The sequence below is a fragment of the Linepithema humile genome, chromosome 7 (assembly GCF_040581485.1).
Source record: "Linepithema humile isolate Giens D197 chromosome 7, Lhum_UNIL_v1.0, whole genome shotgun sequence".
In the NCBI taxonomy this organism is placed as follows: domain Eukaryota; kingdom Metazoa; phylum Arthropoda; class Insecta; order Hymenoptera; family Formicidae; genus Linepithema; species Linepithema humile.
In genome coordinates, this window is record NC_090134.1 from 14,784,591 (window position 1) to 14,806,661 (window position 22,071).

The 22,071-nt window shown below is 38.0% G+C and overlaps 3 protein-coding genes across 5 annotated transcripts in view; 1 reads left to right on the forward strand and 2 right to left on the reverse strand.

Annotated features, from left to right (window-relative positions):
* Positions 1-22,071, forward strand: part of LOC105679238 (uncharacterized) — a 48,300-nt gene that overhangs the window by 7,956 nt on the left and 18,273 nt on the right. For all 3 annotated transcript variants that reach the window (XM_067358536.1, XM_067358535.1, XM_067358537.1), the window contains exon 2: positions 21,644-21,946. In XM_067358536.1, the coding sequence (XP_067214637.1) occupies positions 21,644-21,946 (303 nt within the window). The remainder of the gene's footprint in view (positions 1-21,643; positions 21,947-22,071) is intronic.
* Positions 4,369-16,313, reverse strand: LOC137001051 (uncharacterized). Its single transcript, XM_067359002.1, has 4 exons — positions 16,064-16,313; positions 7,081-7,383; positions 4,934-4,968; positions 4,369-4,650 (listed from the first exon to the last, which is right to left on the reverse strand). The coding sequence occupies exons 1-4, from the start codon at positions 16,185-16,187 to the stop codon at positions 4,369-4,371; spliced, it is 744 nt and encodes a 247-aa protein (XP_067215103.1). The 5' UTR covers positions 16,188-16,313.
* Positions 12,753-14,111, reverse strand: LOC137001052 (uncharacterized; the record flags this gene model as incomplete). Its single annotated transcript, XM_067359003.1, is given in 1 exon segment — positions 12,753-14,111. A coding segment is annotated over 1 exon segment (1,131 nt), but the record flags the coding sequence as incomplete, so codon positions are not given.

The following is a 22,071-nucleotide window of genomic DNA, read 5'->3' on the forward strand; positions in this document are numbered from 1 at the left end:
TAGTAATTGTGTAAACAATAATTGTGACAATAATGACTTCAAGACTTTTTTACTATTCCGTACATTCCATCGGTTTACAAAGACTTCAACTCCATAGCCAGAAGCTTCAACTTAAAATTATCGTGTTCAATTCCTAACAACCTAACACAATTTATAAAGACGGGCAAAAACAAGTTGAATAAATTTTCTCATTGTCATGTCGTATACATGATTTCGTGTCGAGATTGTGAGAAAACTTACGTGGGACAGACTAAAAGACAACTTAATATCAGAATTAAAGAACACAAAAACGACATAAAAAAGAGCTGTTCCCCCTCGGTTATTTCTAAACATAAAATTGATTTTTCTCACGATTTTGACTGGGACAATGTGAGGATTTTGAACGGGGAACCTTCTTATGGAAAAAGAATGATATCGGAAATGGTGTTTATAAAAAGACAACGTGCAGGCTTAAACAATCAAAATGACACCGAACGGTTACCAGATTCTTATCTCCCCATTATTAATTTGTTTCGCCCTTTATAATTGTATTGTTTCCTTTTCATATATTAATTCCTTTCATCCCCTCCTAGATATCTATACCTTCCCCTCCATACTCCTTATTCTTTCCGTCCCCCCTCCCTCTCCGCCCTCTCACTATTCCTCATCACTTGAATTTTGTCGTTATTCTATTACGAACATTAAGATCTCAACCATCATATAATATGGATCTAAGATTTCTCTCCTACCTCGTTCCATCTTGGGTGGATGAGCTTTTTACAAGTGCTTTACTATAAGTATGTAAAAATTATTTCTTTCTTCGGTCTGCGCTTATTTTGCAACACGAATTCTCATTTGGTTCTCTTTTTATTACAGTTCTAACGTGGTTGAACTACTCTTCGGTTAATTATGTTATTTGCTTCTTATATTGTATTTAATTAATGCGTTGCGGTTTATTGGTTTCTGTAATAATACTGATGAAGACCTAATGACAGGCTGAAACGTTTGTTTTTAATGTAAATGTTATAATGGTTATAAACTAATATACGATAACCTTCGCACGAATATCCGTCTGTTGGCTCTTTACGCTCCTTTTTAATATTATTGATTTTAACAATCATCAGAGCCTGATACATCTATAATTTTTAATTTAATATTAATATTAATTTTATTTTTTTTAACAATAAAACTGTTATTTTTTAATATCTTTTTTCTATTTTTTATTTATATTTTTATTATTTTTTAACTATATTTTTATTTTGTATTTATATTTTTATTATTTTTAATCATATTTTTATTATTTTTTAATTTTTTATTTATATTTTCATTTTATATTTTTTATTATTGATTTATTATTATTATTAATAATAATTTTTTATTATTAATAATAATTTTTTAAATCTAATTTATGTGATAACATTGTAATAATATATTGACTAGTCATATTATGATAATTTTATATTAAGATTTATTCTACATATATATTAAATAAAATTTCAAATAAAATCAATTATCTTGTGCTAACTCTCTATCCCGTCACATATTTATAGATAAATAAAATATTACTAACATGTCTGCAAATGACATCACATATGTATAAAAGAAATATAGAAAGAATAATTAAATGTGGTATAATAGGGCTCTTGGCGAAGGTCCACTAAAAAAACCTAACGCGCCGTTAGTGGAACCTCGAAGGTGGTGCGGAAGACCACTATTAATAATACTATTATAATGACTAATAAACTAATTGTGGCGGCTCACCGCCACACAGCCTTAGAACATATATACTGGAAGGGGCATAGCTGACTTGCCGTTGTCCTCAACATCTATCTATCCTTGTCTATACATTTTATTGCAATACGCATGCGTCGATTATGTTGATGTGTGTGATGACAAACTAGACAAGCTTATCTATGACAAGCCTTCCAATATAATCAAGTCTAAAGAAATAATCATAAAAAAGTATACAAAACTAATACTATTTAAACATCAATGAAGTTTTTAAATATTTTTTTTATTATTTATTATAATAATTTTTATTGTACTAGTTACTATATATACAAGATATAATTAAAATAAGATAACAAACTTTAGAGGAGCGAGAATATTACATAATAATAAATATTACTTTTTTATTTTTCATTAATAATATATATTTTATTTTAGTAACAGTGGGTTTGACGGACATATGTTGATGTCAAATTTTTTTTCATGTTTGGTCTTGCTCCTCAAAGTTTGTTATCTTATTTTAGTTCATCCTGTACATCCTGTATATAATTATTGTTCATTACAGTATTTGTTTTTGGTTATGTGCATTATAATTTTTATTTTATTTTGCAAGACTATTATTACATATTACTACAAATTATTATATATAATTTATAATATATTGCAATTATATTATAATATAACTTAAAGAATAAATTGTTATAATCAAATTTTCAAATGCCTTCCACCTATTTTAAATCTTTCGACTTTCAACTTAAGCGGTTATTCATTCGCGCAAGCGCATTGACCGATTTCGTACAGACAAGGATAGATAGATGTAGGGGACACTTTTGTTATGTATATTTAGATAGGCTATGCCCCTTCCAGTATATATGTTCTAAGCACACAGCTGTACTGAAGCGGCATAATACGCCGCGGCGCCGCAACGCGCCGCAAGGCTTCTGCCGAGTTACGAGCTTGCAGCTACACCGCCAGGTTGCGCAGGCGGTGAAAAGCTTTCTCGCGATCAAGCATCGATCAAAGCTGTATAAAAGAGCTTCACCGCAGATTTTTACTCACTCACTCGCTTCAAGGCGAGCTCTTACTAAGGGCCCTTGAACGGAGTCACAGCTCTGCTTCGAAGAGCGCAACCAGCAACTCTTCTCGACTTTTCACAGTGCCTGGGAAGGCACGGAAGCGAGAGACTCAGTCTCAGCTCTGACCGCACACCTCACGTAGGATGTGCATCTACGGTCAGCTGACGCACCAGCATCGCCGTCGCCACCACAGACTCTACAGCGGAAAACAATTCCCTTAGAGTTCTGTGCCCGGTTGACTCGGCCCCCACGGGACACTCACGTACCAGGGGACATCCGAATGCGAAGGCCTCTCCCGCCTCGGCTCGCAGACTCACTTGCGCCACCGAGAGCCGGACGGTCGCAGCGTATGGCACAACGGAGACATACTCCACCGCAACGCAAACCTCGCCGCCTAGGGCTTGCTCACAGAGCAACTACCATGCAGAGGACCGCTTCCCGCACGGAATACTTTCGACACATGGGAAAGGGATGCAGCATGCACCCTCGCATGAATCGTCCTTTTGGTGACCTGATTCCAATCACGCAGACGCGGCCGGTAATATATTACCGCGCCCATCAACTTTCATTCAAAACTCGCGGCCTTACACTTTGCCGCGAATGCGCCGCTGGCGCACTCAAGCTACAAACACACCTGTACATACATACTTCTCTCTGACAAAGAAATAAACACATTTCTACACAATTGACTCTATCTCACTTCTCACCAGTTCGAACACATCCTTTGGGCGATACGCCCATAAACTGGTAACCCCGACGACTGGTCGAGAAACATGAGCCAATCAAAGAAAACTGGCAAGACGCAAGGCAGCGACGCAGCGCAAATCAGAGAAGATCAACCGGGCGAGTTTGTGGATCATTTGCATTAGAAAATGAGCAAACTCCGCCCACACATACAACGACACGGCCACAGCAGCACCTTCATTCACAAGGACTTGGCCAGCTGTCAAAAAAGTTGTCGTCAGACACGACGGCCCAACCAGGGCGCTACAGCAGCCATACGACGGACCTTATCAAGTCGTACAACAAACGAAAAAGTCTACAGGCTATTGGTCAACGACAAGCCAATCAACGTCTCCATAGACCAATTAAAGTCAGCATACGTCATGGACGACCACAAGCAGCCAATAGAACCAGCCGCAGCCAAGCAGTCAAGACCCTCCACAGCCAACAAGAAGAGGAGCGGCAGAACGTCAAAACCAACTATTCGTTTTCAGGCTTCAAAACTGCCAAGGGGGTCCTGTGGCGGCTCACCGCTACACAGCTGTACTGAAGCGGCATAATACGCCGCGGCGCCGCTACGCGCCGCAGGGCTTCTGCCGAGTTACGAGCTTGCAGCTACACCGCCAGGTTGCGCAGGCGGTGAAAAGCTTTCTCGCGATCAAGCATCGATCGAAGCTGTATAAAAGAGCTTCACCGCAGATTTTTACTCACTCACTCGCTTCAAGGCGAGCTCTTACTAAGGGTCCTTGAACGGAGTTACAGCTCTGCTTCGCAGAGCGCAACCAGCAAGTCTTCTCGACTTTTCACAGTGCCTGGGAAGGCACGGAAGCGAGAGACTCAGTCTCAGCTCTGACCGCACACTTCACGTAGGATGTGTATCTACGGTCAGCTGACGCACCAGCATCGCCGTCGCCACCACAGACTCTACAGCGGAAAACAATTCCCTTAGAGTTCTGTGCCCGGTTGACTCGGCCCCCACGGGACACTCACGTACCAGGGGACATCCGAATGCGAAGGCCTCTCCCGCCTCGGCTCGCAGACTCACTTGCGCCACCGAGAGCCGGACGGTCGCAGCGCATGGCACAACGGAAACATACTCCACCGCAACGCAAACCTCGCCGCCTAGGGCTTGCTCACAGAGCAACTACCATGCAGAGGACCGCTTCCCGCACGGAATACTTCCGACAAGAGATGCAACATGCACCCTCGCATGAATCGTCCTTTTGGGGACCCGATTCCAATCACGCAGACGCGGCTGGTAATATATTACCGCGCCCATCAACTTTCATTCAAAACTCGCGGCCTTACACTTTGCCGCGAATGTACCACTGGCGCACTCAAGCTACAAACACACCTGTACATACATACTTCTCTCTGACAAAGAAATAAACACATTTCTACACAATTGACTCTATCTCACTTCTCACCAGTTCGAACACATCCTTTGGGCGATACGCCCATACTAATAATACATTATTTTTACAATATTTTAACAATACTAACAAGAGTACAATAAATCTGACTGCATTTATAATATATGTTACCGTCTCCTCCACTAATCTCCATAGTACAGTAACTCTTGCTAATATGCAGTAGTTTAAAATAAATGATTAAAAATGGAATAAAATATAATATGGCATATGGAGCATATATCATAGATTGTTGGTGTAAAAATTTTAATTATTTTTCATATAGAAATAATTCGTCTACATTTGAGACGTTAAAATGTACACCGATCTCAGATTGAGATACTAGAGTGTAGTTTAGTATGCGTACCAAATACTAAATTTGCTTTTCCGATAGGTATAAATCGTTTAATGTAAAATCTATACCAATCAAAGAAGCAGATTTAGTATTTGGTACGCGTACTACACAATCGGTGTAAACTAAGCCATTATTCTCTACTATTATCTTTTGTTTCCTTACGGCCAGCGCTCGGAATTAGTTGCACATTTCGGGCCGATTCCCGAGACGACGCCTTTTGTTCCCCCACTACCGCCCGGCCGCTGGCGGCCGAACCGCCGATAGCTCTGGCGCAGGAGCGTTTTATATAAGAAATAGGCTGGGTTGTTGAGGCACCTCTCAGAAAATAGTAATATTTTCTTTGCTACATAAATAATGTTTATTTTCATTAATAATTAAATATATATATATATATTATGTATTAATAAAAAAAAACATTATTTATGTAGTGAAGAAAATATTACGATTTCCTGAAAGATACCTAAACAATCCAGCCTATTTCTAATATAAAACACTCCTGAGCCAGAGCTATCGGCGGCTCGGCCGCCAGCGGCCGGACGGTAGTGGGGGAACAGGAGGCGTCGTCTTGGAAATCGGCCCGAAATGTACAACTAATTCCGAGCGCTGCTTACGGCGACGCGTTCAGTGTAAATAAGAACGACGCTATTCTTCAGCTTACTTCGCGTCGCGTCGTGACGCGACGCGTGACGCTCTCAGTAAGAATTCGGCCTAACGCTCGGCGGCGCTGGCCCTAGCGGCTGTCGCGCGCGCGGTAAAGAGAGGAAAGAGGCGTACTCTCTAAATTTCTTGGAGTGAAAACGCACTCGAAAAATTGAGTGACTGGTCGTGTCACTCGAGTTAGAGTGACTTTTCATTCATACGGAGTTAATTCGCTTCCTTTTTGTTGTAGAGTGAATTTTTCACTCTGCAAAGTAGAGTGATTATGTGTACTTTATTTTGTAGAGTGAATATTTTCACTCTATGCAGTGTGGAGTGAATATTTCATTCACATGAAGAGTGAATGATCACTGCGTCTCATTATCTCTTGTTCTCGTCTCATTGTTACACGTATTTGGTGCAAGACATCGTGGATATAAATAAGAATATCTATAAAGAATACACGTAGATAGACATATAAAAATGTCAACGTTTCTTATATATTCAACCTCTATACTTTTTTTGGTACCAGTGTTTGTGGTGCCCTCACTGAGTGACAGGGCTCGTGGAAGAACTACGTACTTAAAATGAGTGAGAAAGAACATCTGCATTATGTGCATATATATAAAGGTCATTGAAAAGTATCGGACCCCCCTAATATCTTCAGTTAGAATGCATTTTGGAGAAAATGTCCAATAGCAAAGTTGTATGGTTTCAAGCGGGGAGTAAAATGATGACTTTGACTTTGACCTTGACCATGTCCTTCAAGATCATTTCAAGGTCAACCTTATTTTTTTAAATGGAACCCCCTACATTTTATTGCATATTCTTATAGCTTATCTCGAGAGCTTTCCAAAACACTAAGTTAACAATTTGTTAAGTGGCATGTGATTCCGGCCAGTTAAGGCAAGAGTGGCGTGTGGGTCCGGCCAGTTAAGGCAAGAGTGGCAACATTTGTTGTGAATTGTTTGGTACAATTGAATATTTTGCCCAAGCTGACCAATTGGAATGAAATTCGCCTTAACTGGCCGGACCCACACGCCACTCTCTTTGATGCAGAGGCCAGACCCACACACCACTCTCTTTGATGCAGAGGCCAAATTAATTTTGTCCTGAACATTTTCGAAAAATATATTTTTATTTTTATTATTTAAATTTTGAATATTTTTATTACAAGTAACTAAATTATTTTCAAAAATGCTATTGTTAGCATTATTGATATTTTCAAGCTCTATATTATTATTGTCTAATTCAATATTACTTTCAAGCTCTACATTATTTTCAAATTCCATATTATTTTCGAATTCTACGTTATTTTCAAATTCCATATTATTTTTATTATTATTATTTAAATCTGGCAAATTTCTATTTGGCACAGAATTTTCTATTAAATTTCTTCTAATTCCGTAAGGTTTAATCATATCTTCCAAAAAATGTTCTGTACAAATTCTTAATTTAGCCATTTCTTTTGGTGCACCTATAACATAAAAATAGTAATAAAGCATATTGTAAAATTATTATATACAGGGTGTCCCGTAAAGACCGCTTACAACGCTTAGTATATTTCTGAGATAATTCTGAGCAAAAAATCTTAATACCAAAATACTCAGGGTGTAATGGTTTTTGAATTAGAAGCATTTAAAGTTAGCGAATAAGATAGCTTGAAATTTGCGCGCTCAGGTGTGTACAACGTACAGTGATAAAAGCGAAATTGATTATTGCTCCCCTATTGTCAGTATTAATATTTGGAAAATAAATTTGCTAATACATATTAACATAAATATTGTTTACGCAATTAAGATTTTGTTGAAAATATTATAAAGAAAAAAATATTATGATACACAAAACGCAAGCTGTCAAAAATTACATTTCTCTGACATTTCTTTTTGTTGTGTTTTACGCCAAATAAACCACACTGAGAATTTACACTTTTAACTTGTGATATATTTAATATTTAACATACATGTGAATGCGAACTTGTTATTATGTAACACGTGTCCGGTCTCTATTCTGTCTCTCTCTTGTGTGTGTATCGATATCTCGAACTCGCAACTCGCGCTACGTCTCCGTACAATAGTTATTAGACACTACACTTTCCTTCCCCCTTTATTTTGTGTACCAAAACTCGTATATTCCAAACGATCTGGAGGGTGTGTATTCCGCTTTGGACGTGAAGACTTCTCTACTGCTTCAGCACTGGTACTAGGTTCTGGTTCTGTTTGTTGCTCCTCAGCGATTTCTGGTTCTGACGAATTCGACAATTCCTCCGGATTAATGATGATATCGCCTGCATTAGATGACTCCTGAACAGATGCCGAAATGATATGGTCCACATGTCGTTTTAGAGTACGACTATCTATTTGAACAATATAAGATACTGGACCAACAGGTTTTATAATAGTTCCAAGGCTCCATTTGGGATCATTCCTTCCAAATGTTTGAACCCAAACTTTATCTCCTGGATTGAATTCACGAACGGAAATACTGTTATTGAATTGTTGTTGTTGTTTCTCTTGTTTTATCTTCACTGTAGAGTTTACATCAGGATATAGCAAGTCAAAACGACTTTTTAATTGTCTTTTCATCATAAGCTCGGACGGCGAAGCACCTGTAGTTGTATGTACTGTGATCCGGTAATTAAATAAAAAATTACACAATTCGACATTATTTTTTTGAGCATCTTTACTAGATTTCATACCATTCTTGAACGTCCTGACGAATCGCTCAGCTTCCCCATTACTCCTAGGGTGATAGGCGCTTGATGTCGTATGGCGAATACCATTTCTTTTGCAAAACTCCTCAAACTCCTGTGATACAAACTGAGGACCATTATCGGAGACTATTGTGTCTGGAATGCCATAGCGTGCGATACTTTCTCGTATGCATTGAATCACGTGAGCTGATGATGAATCTTTTCCAAGTTTATATACCTCCGGCCACTTACTGTATGCGTCGACCATTATTAACCACATATTGTTTAGGAAAGGACCTGCTAAATCAATATGCAATCGTTGCCAAGCTTTTTCAGAAATTGACCATGGATGTAAAGGAGCTACGGCAGGATTTTCACGATTAATAGCACATGATGTACACGATTTTACACGTGAATCAATATCGCTATCCTGGCCACCATACACGACTTCTTGCTAAGGACTTCATTCGGATGACTCCAGGATGTGTCTCATGCAATTGTATTAAAACTTGATTTCGTAGTGACTTTGGTATTACTACTCGAATACCCCACATGACTATTCCTTGTTCTATCGTTAACTCTTCACGATGAATGAAATAGGGTTTCAGATTATCCGGTAACTGAAACTGTTTATTAGGCCAACTTTTCCTAATAAATTGTATAATACTAAACAATTCTGGATCTCGACTAGTTTTTTGTCTTACCCAGCTTGAAGTTATCGGATGTTCCTCTACGATAGCTTTTACCTCGTCATCCACTACGATGTCCACTGGTTGATTGTCTTCGAGAGGTAGACGTGATAACGCATCAGCATTACCATGACGATGGGTATTATGATACTCTATATCGTACAGAAAACTTGACAAGAACATAGCCTAACGATGTAATCTAGTTGCAGCAAGTGATGGTAATTGTCGATTTGGACCAAATATTGTAAGCAATGGATTATGGTCCGTAACTAATATGAAACGACGTCCATATAGGTATTGAATAAAACGTTTAACTCCAAATACGATGCTTAAGGCTTCTTTCTCTACTTGAGAATAGTTTCGTTCAGCCGACGATAATGTCTTAGAAGCAAACGCAATTGGTCGTTCACTCCCATCTTCGTATCGATGAAATAGGACTACTCCAACTCCAACTGAAGATGCGTCGCATGCTATACCAATAGGAATAGACTGTTGATAATAAGCTAGTATCGGAGCACTGGATACAGCTTTCTTGATTTTGTCAAAACTTCTTTTACATCGGATATTCCAGTTCCAATTCACTTCATCACGTGTCAACTTGTTAAGCGGCTCACAGAGATATGATAAATTATTAATAAATTTACTATAAAAGTTAATTAATCCCAGGAAATACTTTACTTCATGTTTATTCTTTGGTTCTCTCATAGACATGATTGACTCGATTTTACTGGGGTCTGTGCAGATACCTTCCGCACATAAGACTTGTCCAAGGAATTTGATTGAAGGTTGCATAAAAATACATTTCTTCTTTGATAATCGAAAATTCCATTCTCTCATACGCTGGAATATTAACTTCAAATTTTGTAAATGACTCTGATCGTTTTTCCCTGTAGAAACGGTGTCGTCTACGAATGATCCTGTCATCGGAATTTCCTTGAGCATACGATCCATCAATTCTTGAAAAATTGCTGGCGAAGATGCTATGCCTTGTGGTAATACATTATACCGGTAGAGGCCACGATGAGTATTTATGACTAAATACTTTTTGCATGATTCATCTACTTCCACTTGATGAAATGCATCAGGACCGTCTAATTTTGTGAAAACTTGACCTCCTGAAACTTTTTCAAATAACTCTTCCATCCTTGCGAGAGGATATTGCTGAATATGCAATTGATTATTTATCGTACGTTTGAAGTCTCCACTGATGCGACAGATCCGTTAGGTTTTGGTACTACTACCAACGGTGAAGCCCATTCTGATGTTTCAATACGACTAATGGCACCAGATTTTTCCATTTTGTCAAGTTCTTTATTAACTTTATCACGTAACAAAAATGGAATAGGTCGAGACTTAAAGAAACGAGGAACTGCGTTTTCCTTAAGTACCAACTTGCCTTTGAATCTTCGAATGACTCCAACAAGTTCATCAAAAACATCACTATATTCTTTTAACAATGTTTCTAATGACAATTCATTAGTGATACGACATACCTGAGAACATTGTTTTTTGATTGACACCCAATCCATTTGAATTTTCTTCAACAGGTCACGACCAAAAAGACAAGAGCCCTCTGTGACATGCATCGGATGTTTAACTGTTTGCCCATTGTACTCGATAGTACAAAGAAACGTTCCTTTAGACTCGAATTTTTGTCCTGTATATGTTCTAAATTTCTTATTACTCAGATGAAGCTTGGGACAACCTAATTTTCTCCATATACTAGATATGATGAAACTTGTACTCGAAGCAGTGTCAAACTCCATATCTATTGGAATTCCGTTTAGACAAGCGTTTATTATGATAGGACTATCATGTTGCATCTGCTTGATACTGTTAATTTGGTTGGTTTTCTGCTTTCCTTCTCCTCCGCCTTTCGGTTGTGATAGACATCGACGTGCAAAATGACCAGATTTTTGACAGTTATGGCAAACAACATCTTTGTGTGGGCAATCTTTCCTTAGATGTTTTCCTCCGCAACCAGAACACGCTAATTTGCCTTGATTTAACTTGTTAAAATTTTTCTTAGGATGCTGAGACGGTTTTGATGACGACGACTTTACTTTATTAGTCTGATTTGTGGCAGTAGCAAGACTACTAGTGTGCCGAATCAGCTGAGTACTACTATCCGCAGCTTCCTGACTTGTGGCAATCTTGACAGCATTGTCCAAGGTCAAATTGTCATCCTCAAGAAACAGACGTTTCTGTGCCATTTCAGAACGGATTCCTACAACGAGTTGATCTCTTAACGAAGTATTTAAATCTGTAAACTTACATGTTACACCTATTTTACGTAGTTCAGACAAGTAAATATTTATCGACTCCCCTGGTTGTTGAACACGCTTGTAGAATTTATATCTTTCTGCAATTGCCTTCGGTGCAGGTTTATAATGATTTTTGAGCGTTGTGATAAGCTCATCGAAGGTTTTCTCTTCCGGTTTAGCTGGCGCAACAAAACTTTGCAGAAGGCTGTACGTAGACACGCCTATTGAAGATAGCAGAATTGCTATTGCCTTCCTTTTTGTAGCAACATCATTACTAGTTTCCTCAATATCGTTTGCTAGTAGATAGTTGGTAAGGACACCTGCCCATGATTCAAAATCTTCGGTATCCGGCCTAAATTCCAGTATTTTTCCGACCAGCATTGTGACGAACAATGGATAACCTCACTTTTGACAGTGCTCTACACGTGGGTTTTTGTTGCGATTCAAATACTCGTCGCCAAATGTTGTGTTTTACGCCAAATAAACCACACTGAGGATTTACACTTTTAACTTGTGATATATTTAATATTTAACATACATGTGAATGCGAACTTGTTATTATGTAACACGTGTTCGGTCTTTATTCTGTCTCTCTCTTGTGTGTGTATCGATATCTCGAACTCGCAACTCGCGCTACGTCTCCGTACAATAGTTATTAGACACTACACTTTTTATCTTACAGATATTTGTACAGAATATTGTAATATGTTACTCATTATTTGCACAGAATATTGTGATATGTTACTCATTTATGGTAAAATGAAGAAGAAGTGCTACGTAATGTAGAAGAAAATCTTTTTTAATATTTTTTTCTTTATAATATTTTCAACAAAATCTTAATTGCGTAGACAATATTTATGTTAATATGTATTAGCAAATTTATTTTCCAAATATTAATACTGACAACAGAGGAGCGATAGTCAATTTCGCTTTTATCACTGTACTTTGTACACACCTGAGCGCGCAAATTTCAGGCTATCTTATTTGCTAACTTTAATTGCTTCTAATTCAAAAACCATTACACCCTGAGTATTTTGGTATTAAGATTTTTTGCTCAGAATTATCTCAGAAATTTACCCCTAAGCGTTGTTACGGTCTTTACGGGACACTCTGTATATATATACACATATATTTGATAAAAATTTTAAATAAATATTAATGTATTTGTGAATATACAGGGTGACCCATTTTAATCTATCACCCAAAATATTTCCGTTCCCTTGCATTTTACAAGAAAATGTTTCAGACAAATGTTGTATGGTTTCAAGGGGGCCATAAAATAATTTCATTGGTTTGACCTTGGATAGTCGTTGAAAGGTCACACGAAGGTCACCTTCAATTTCTTAAATTGAAACCTCCATTTTTCATTACATATTCTTATAGCTTATTTTGAGAGCTTTCCAAAACACTATAATAAAGTTATTTTCCATTAAGTATTTGTCGCGTTATGAGGTTTAAAAGTTACGATACTGCCGGCATTAGCGTTATCCGAGATGTACCACGTAGAGGTTGCACGGTCAGATTTACATCTCTTGTGAGTGTGTGTGTGTGTGTGTGTGTGTGTGTGTGTGTGTGCGTGCGTGCGCGCGCGCGCGCGCGCGTGTATTTCAAAATAATTAAGTATTTTATTGAAGGTGTTCGAAGACACGTCCACCTTGTTGGATAAACGTAATCTTTTATGAAAATTGTTACGCACTCTATTAAGAACAGTTGGTGTTATGCTTCTGAACACGTTACGAATGCGTTGTTGCATATTTTCAATAGTCGTCGGCTCAGTCTCGTACACTTTTTCTTTAACATATCCCCAGAGAAAAAAATCCAATGACGTCAGATCCGGAGATCTAGGGGGCCACTCCTGAGTTTGACTACCTAAACCAATCCATTGTCTTCCGAATACATTATTTAAATAGTCCCTGACGTCACGTGCTCTGTGAGCGGGCGCTCCGTCTTGCATAAACCACATTCGATTACGTGTCTGAAAATCAACATTCTCTAAAAGAATCGGTAACTGATTTTGCAAAAAAAATAAATAACTTTGCGCATTAAGGTTTGCTTGAAAGAAATATAAACCAATAACATAATCTCCTACTATACCAGCCCACACATTAATAGACCATTGCCATTGTAATTCTTCATTCCGTTGCCAATGTGGATTTCCTTCAGAATAATAATGGCAGTTATGTCTGTTGACGCCTCCACTCTTACTAAATGTGGCTTCATCAGAAAAAAGCATATAACGAAAGAATAACGGATCTCATATTATTTGATTTTCAGCCTAATTACAAAATCTTACACGACGGATAAAATCCTCGTTTTTCAATGCTCTAGTCAAAGTAATATGATACGGATGTAGTTTATAATTTCGCAAAATGCGATTCGCAGTTGATTGTGGTACACCATGTTGATGTTGAATTTTTCTCGTGGAAGTATGCGGATCCATTTGAATAGCAGCAACAGTTACCAGCGTTTTCACTTCGTCAGCTCCAGTCTTTTGACGTTTTCTCTGTAAATCACCTCTTTCAGCTCTATGTAGTAATAGTGTTTTATTTCCCCTTGGGGTTTACTCTCATACATATGCTTACATTTAACTTAATTCTATCCTTAAACTTAACCTTAGCATAACTTAAAACTATCCTTATATTATCTTATATTTACGCTTAACCTAAAATAATCTCTCCGATAGATTCGGGTCCAGGCGGCCAGCCGTCCAACAGGTTATCATCCGGCCTGCACCCTTCCCCTTCTCCCTTTATACCCTACACACACACACACCTGTTCTCGCCAAAGATAACTTCCGTTTCCTCGCGCCTTCAATATTTCCATCTTTTACAACCCACTCCCATTCCCACCGTGACTCTCTCTCTCTCTCTCTCTCTCTCTCTCTCTCTCTCTCTCTCTCTCTCTCTCTCTCTCTCTCTCTCTCTCTCTCTCTCTCTCTCTCTCTCTCTCTCTCTCTCTCTCTCTCTCTCTCTCTCTCTCTCTCTCTCTCTCTCTCTCTCTCTCTCTCTCTCTCTCTCTCTCTCTCTCTCTCTCTCTCTCTCTCTCTCTCTCTCTCTCTCTCTCTCTCTCTCTCTCTCTCTCTCTCTCTCTCTCTCTCTCTCTCTCTCTCTCTCTCTCTCTCTCTCTCTCTCTCTCTCTCTCTCTCTCTCTCTCTCTCTCTCTCTCTCTCTCTCTCTCTCTCTCTCTCTCTCTCTCTCTCTCTCTCTCTCTCTCTCTCTCTCTCTCTCTCTCTCTCTCTCTCTCTCTCACTCTCTCTCTCTCTCTCACTCTCACTCTTTTTCTCTCCCTCTCCCTCTCTTTCCTCTCTCTCCTTCCTTCTTTTCTCCCTTCCTTTCCTTCCCACCCTCTTCTCCCCTGTCTTTCCTCCTCTATCTCTCTTATTCACCATTTCCCCTCCCCCTCTTCCCCCAATATCATTTCCACTTGCTCCTGCCAACTCCCTCCTTCTTCCGTCCATTCTCTACATATCTCCCACGTATGTTCCCATGTCTCCTCCTCCAATCCGCATAGCCTGCATCTCCCACTCTCCTCCGTCTCCTAATACCTTCCCTCCCTCATTTCACTTCCTAACCTAAACCTTGCCACTCTCCTCCATCTACTCTCTCCCCAACCCTTTTTCAAGTATCCGGGAATTCCCTCCCCCTTCACTCTCCCATACCATTTGTTGTACCTTGACCCCCCTTCTTTCAGCTCTATGAACCACATGTTTTATTGTCACTCGCGTTGGATGTCGTCTATCAGGAAATCTCTCAGCATATAATCTTTCCGCAGCTTTATAATTGCCTCTAGTCTCACTTATAATACGTATCATATCAACGATTTCATGTGGCGGATAGTCTGCCATATCACAGACCTTCTTAAAAAAAAAACTTTCTACGTATTGAGAAAAATGCTATGGTATCAAGAGAAATCAATGTGACCTCTAAAAATGTTTGGTCACACAAAAGAACTCGACTAGTAGTTTGGAAAAATATTCCTTAAGTCAAACCACGTCTGATTTTTCTTGATACCATAGCATTTTTCTCAATACGTAGAAAGTTTTTTTAAGAAGGTCTGTGATATGGCAGACTATCCGCTCGTAGACTATCTCGGATAACGCTAATGCCGGCAGTATCGTAACTTTTAAACCTCATAACGCGACAAATACTTAATGGAAAATAACTTTATTATAGTGTTTTGGAAAGCTCTCAAAATAAACTATAAGAATATGCAATGAAAAATGGAGGTTTCAATTTAAGAAATTGAAGGTGACCTTTGTGTGACCTTTAAACGACTATCCAAGGTCAAACTAATGAAATCATTTTATGGCCCCCTTAAAACCATACAACATTTGTCTGAAACATTTTCTTGTAAAATGCAAGGGAACGGAAATATTTTGGGTGATAGATTAAAATGGGTTACCCTGTATGTAATTTTCCACATTAAGTAGTAAATATTGCTACTTTTATTGTAATATTAAATAATGTATATTTAATAAATAACTATAATTAAATATACTTTTATTATACTTACCGATCATATCGGTTCTTTTAATAATCCTCAACCATGCTTCTGATTTCGCGGGTTCCGATGGAAATCGATGCACCGGAAACTTGCTTGATAAGGTGCACCCTGGCACACAGCATTTCCACACCATTTTAATATTTTATCTATAACTAATATTACAAACAACTTAAATCTAAAATTAATTAAAAAATAACACAAAAAACAGAAAAAATAAAAATAAAAATAAATTAAAAGTAAAGTAACCAAATAGGTTACAAAGATAAGAATGTAAGAAAAATAAAAAAATAAAAGAAATAAAAATTTTTTTAGGATTTTTTTCTAATAAAATTTCTCCATAAACGCTGCTAAAAGCTGCTGCCAGCTGCTGTCAGCTGCTATGCACACAAAAACTCTTTTTGTCACACCGGCAAAATCACATTGAGCACCACAAAATATGACAAAATGACAGATAACCGAATTGTTTCCAACTGTTAAGCAACTGTTCCAAGTCGCGGCCGACAGTGCTGCAATCTTCAGTTGTACCGTCAAACCTGACTTCCGTCTCCAAAAAATTCGCGGAATGACGACCCCCTGGTTGTGATTGTTATCAAGGGTTAGGTTTCTGTTTTCCATATTCGTTCCGACGAACGTGGCGGATTATACAGTCACCCCGTTTGGCAACTTTTATATGAATTTTTTTCTTGATTTTATATCAGCGAACTCTTTTACTATATCATTAATATTCACTTCGTTTATTAATTCATTCTCGATTGATAACAATGCCAACGAATTCAATCGTTCCTGACTCATGGAAGATCGCAAATATGTTTTTATGAGCTTTAATTTACTAAAGCTACGTTCCCCAGCAGCAACTGTTACAGGAATTGTCAGTAAGATCCTCAATGCTATCCATACATTCGGTAGAGTGTTTTCCAGACCATTTTTACGAATGAAATTTAATGTTTCCAGTGGGGTATTCACGTCTCTGGGAAATAGGGAACTTATCGACTGTAGTTCCATACATAACTCCTTACTATTGATATCTTGATCTGTACCATCGCTTAACTGTGTTTCTAAATCTTGACACAGCTTCTTCAACTCATCGACTGTCGGCAAATCTTTTAATTTAAATAAAAATCCCCAAGTTTCTTGGAAAGATTTGAGCTGTTCAAATCGTTCCTTCAAAGAAACATCTGCTTGATCTAATATTATATTAAAAACGCGTATTTTAAAAAGTTCTTGTGAATCGGTTATTACTTCATCTGGCGTTTCGTACATAAATTCACGCTTTTTTCTTCGAACTCTTTCATTCACAAAAGCGGCATCTACGTCAAGGTTGCCAGCTAGTTCTTTAGCATCTACTAATGCTCTTTCGAACCCAGAAATTCGGTACTCTCGAATGTAATTAACACAAGAATCTAATAGTGTTACAGCAGAGCTTAAGTCCATATTAGCGGATTGCATACTTTTGCTCACAATATTCATTCGATGTAAAATGTCGTACCAAATTACGAGCGTGACTATGAACCCGAAGTTACATATTTGTGTTGCTAATGTCTGGGCCTCATGCCTAATAGCAGCATCCGATGAACCATTTTCGCTGAGTGTTATGAGAGCATCGTGGATCTCAATTATTTGGAAACGAAAAGGTTTTAAAGAATTAATTCTACTCTCCCAGCGAGTAGTATATAAGGGTTTCACCATTAAAAATGGCACACTATCTGTAAGAATTTTCCATCTTCCTACAGAGGCGGAAAATAAAATATAGACCCATTGTATTATTCCAAAAAATGTCATACACTCGGTGCACGAACTAGCGCTGTCGCTTAAAACGAGATTTATACTATGGCATCCACAAGGCATAAAAAAAGCTCGTGGATTTTCTTGAAGCATACGAGTTTGAACCCCTTTATTTTTGCCTTTCATATTTGAGCCCCCATTGTCATATCCTTGTCCTTTACAATTTGTAATATCCAAATTATTTTCTTGTAAAATTTGTTTTGTAATTTTATATAAAGATTACCCGGTGGTCTTCAATCGGTACATAAGTAATGAAATGCTCCTTAATTGATATTTCTTTCGAAGACACATCAACAAATCGCAAAGTAAATGACAGTTCGATGTGACTTATGTCTGGGGTGCAATCTAAAATTATACTATAATATTTGGCCTGTATGGCACGCTCTAATATAAGTGATCTGATTGAAGAAGCTAATAAAGAAATTAATTCATTTTGAACTTTATAGCTGCAATAGTGGACATGAGTTTCTCTAGATACAATGCGCCTCAAATGTTCGTGAAGAGTCATATCATACTTCTTAAGTAATTCCACTAATCCTAACAAATTTCCGTTATTTGGTGTATACAATTTGTCGGAAGAGCCACGCAATGCTAAATTATTTCTCGTAATATAAAGAATGATATTACATAAGCGATCTAAAACAGTCTGCCAGTGATCGCGCTCCTGTCTAATAGCCTTCTGTAAATTTTCATCTATGCTGCTATGCGTGTATAATCTTTGACTTAGTTCGACCCAATTAATAAAATATTTTAAATGTTCTGGGGAATTTTCATGCGATTTTAAATTTTCGTAAATGTGCTTCCAATCATTATTTCCCGTAGTCGCCAAGGAAGGTCTATTCGTTGTATTAAATAGTTTGCAAGATATGCAAAATACTCTATCTGCATTTTTTGAATAGTACATCCATGATCTGAAAAATGATTTTTTATTATGCATATTCCTATAAAATAGATCAGCTGAAAAATGGCGCTTCTCAGAATTTAAAAGATATTTATATTCTTTGTCTACTTCAGCTGTAAGTCCCATACCAACGATATGATCTCGGATATTTGTAGATATAAAAGGAGGCCATGATTCAAGATTTTTATAATCAAATTTCAAGTTTTGATTATTTGCAATTAATAAATCATTGCCTTCTTCATTATCAAGCTCTATATTTACTTCTTTAACAGGTGATGTTTGCTCCGACTGTTGCTCACCTTTCTGAATGAAAATAATATCATTTTCGGAAGAATTAGGGAAAATAGTTGCAGTATCTAAAATATTTTCATCATTTTCCGCTAGATTTTGTGAAGTTAAAGCTTGAATTTCTGTATGCAGAAATTCTGCCAAAAATTTTGCACAAGTTTTATTGCTTTTGTTGCGTATTTTATTTCTTTTCCGATTAGCTGCGCCAGATAATTTTTTAGGCGGCATTGTCGAAAAAAAGGAAATAGGTATATATTAATAGATATATATAAATGAATAAATCTATTTTGCGGCTGCTCATATATGTCCCAGCAGACGCGTTTTCTCTTTTGGGAGGCGCGAGGTTCGCTGCGTTACGCTAGTTATGTGGCAGAACTATACTCTGTATTCTGTTCAACGAGAGAAAGGCCCACGCATAGGAGAAGCATAGCGGGCAAAGTGGGGAGAGCATCACCCGCTGTGGAGTAGAGGGGCTTTTTAAGCGTGAGGAGAGTCTCTCGGGTAACGCAACGCTCTCCCCACTTTGCCTGCTATGCTTCTCCTACACGCACTATCAGCTTTTCTCTCGTTGGACAGAGTATACATCAGCGCGTGGAAAGAAAAGGACCTAAGCTCAGGCATGCAGTTCGGCTGCACTTACGAAGAAGCGCAAGCCGCATACGTGCAAAAACCCATCTGTGGACATAGATCTCTTCTCGGCGCCCCCCATGCCCTGGCGCCCCGGGCGGTTGCCCAGGTCGCCCACCCCACAGGCTGCCCCTGCCGGGCAGAACCCCCTATGCCCTCGGAGGGAAAGTGCTACCGGGTATTTCTTCAGGCGGCACACTACATCCCCTAAAGAGCCGTTTGAGCCATGTTTAGTCTCCCACAAACATTCACCCCTCAGCACGGAACCTAACGTCTTGAGTTGGGAGTTCCTTATACATCGTAACGCACAAAGGTGCAATCCTGTCGGTCCGCGGGAGGTATTTTATTTCTATCCTACCTTTCACAGAAAACTGTGACGAGTATTCCCCAATCCGCCACCTGGGGACGCGCCCGATGGGGGTTACAGGTGTCCCCACACGGGATCTTTTTAAAATACATTTTAATTAATATATTATACATATATTATACATATATTATACAAATATATTATACATATATTTTCAAAAAATAAAATATTCACGATTTTATTAGGAGTACAAATAAGTTTTAAAGTATTTTTTTGAAAATTCAAGATTTTTTTGCAGAAATTCAATAACACATTTAAGTATCAAAATATTCTCCGTTATTATCTATGACCTTGCGCCATCTTTCGGGCAGCTTACGAATTCCGGCAGTGAAGAAAGTTTCGTCTTTTGATTTAATAAAGTCGTCAACCCATTTTCGCACTTCTTCAATATTCCAGAAGTGTACCTCAAGGCGTTTTGCATTGACCAGAACAAGTGATAATCACTTGGCGCTATATCTGGCGAATAGGCCGGGTGCGGTAGAACATCCCAACCAAACGTCAATAATATTTCTTTGGCCGGTTTAGCGACATGAGGCCTAATGTTGTCATGAAGCAATTTTACCGGACGCAATCCTTTGCCAGTATATTGACGTTTTCGACGGATTTCTTCGTTCAATCTCAATAGTTGTCGACTATAGCGATCACCATTAACCGTTTCACGTGGTTGCAGAAGCTCATAATATAGCACGCCCTGCATATCCCACCATATACAGAGCATTACCTTTTGGTCGTGGATATTCCGCTTTGGCGTTGATGTGGATGGTTGGCCATCTACTTATGATTTTTTTTGCTTGGGATTATCGTAATATATCCACTTTTCATTACTCGTTACGATTTTCCACAGAAAAGACTTTCTGTGCTGTTTTTTGTACAGATTCAGACACATTTCGACACGGTTATCTTTGTTCTTCTGGCTCAATTCATGTGGTACCCACTTTCCCTCTTTCTGAATCGTTGTCTTTCGTAAACGGTTGGAAACGGTTTGTTGCTTTACTCTCAGTTGTAATGCAAGCTCTTTTTGCGTTTGGGACAAGTAATGTTTGCAATTCATCGTCCTCAGTCTTGAGAGGGGCTCCGCTACGTTCACGATCGCTAACGTCGAAATCACCTTCTTTAAATCGTCTGAAATCATCCAAAATTCACACGTACTTTTGGATACAACATTGTCTCCAAGAGTCGAACAAATTGATGCACATGCTTTTGCGGCGCTCTTTCCTTGATGCCCTAATTACACCGAAGGATGATCCTGCTTGTGGCTCATCTGACCACTTTCGCCTTCAGTATGATTTTCGGTTCGTCTACATTACTTGCTCGGATGAGCCACAAGCAGGATTATCCTTCGGTATAGTTAGGGCATGATGGAATTCATAGCGAATGCAGTGCCGAATAAATTGTTTCTCGTTTGCTATTTTCAAACTGTTGCAATTTTAGGTTACACAAACAATATCGTGAAGTTGGTTGTTATTTTTTATGTTACCATATAAACACTATAAAATTGGAAAAGAGCGGGAGAATATTTAAATTTTGAATTACTTTCTTATGTTCTACAAAAAACGCTTTAAAACTTATTTGTACCCCAATACATAAGATTATATTGAAAAGCACGTCTTATTTTTTTTTACAGATGTAAACCATTTCTATCTTCATATAATTCTAAATTTATTATACATTACAACTGGATAAAGGGAAGATGTAAAATAAGTAAAATATATGAAATAGAACAGAAAAGATTTATAGAACATATAACGAGTAATAAATGCCTACAAATGACTAAAAATACAATTTGGTTTTGTGAAAATAGGAATCTTCTTGCTTTTAATCGCGAAAAGAACGGTACTATTAAAAAGGATAAAATGATCGTGGGAATTAACGACGCTTTTATTACATCTATTGCTCATTGCAATGATTATACTATAAGTGGCGACGTGTGAGTATTTATAAACTGTTTTATTTTTTTTTTAATTTTTGGCAAAAATTCTTGCAGATTTAGTATTATTAAACACTGGAGAATTGAATCAGAGAAGGATAAAAGAATTGAATCAAAGAATAATA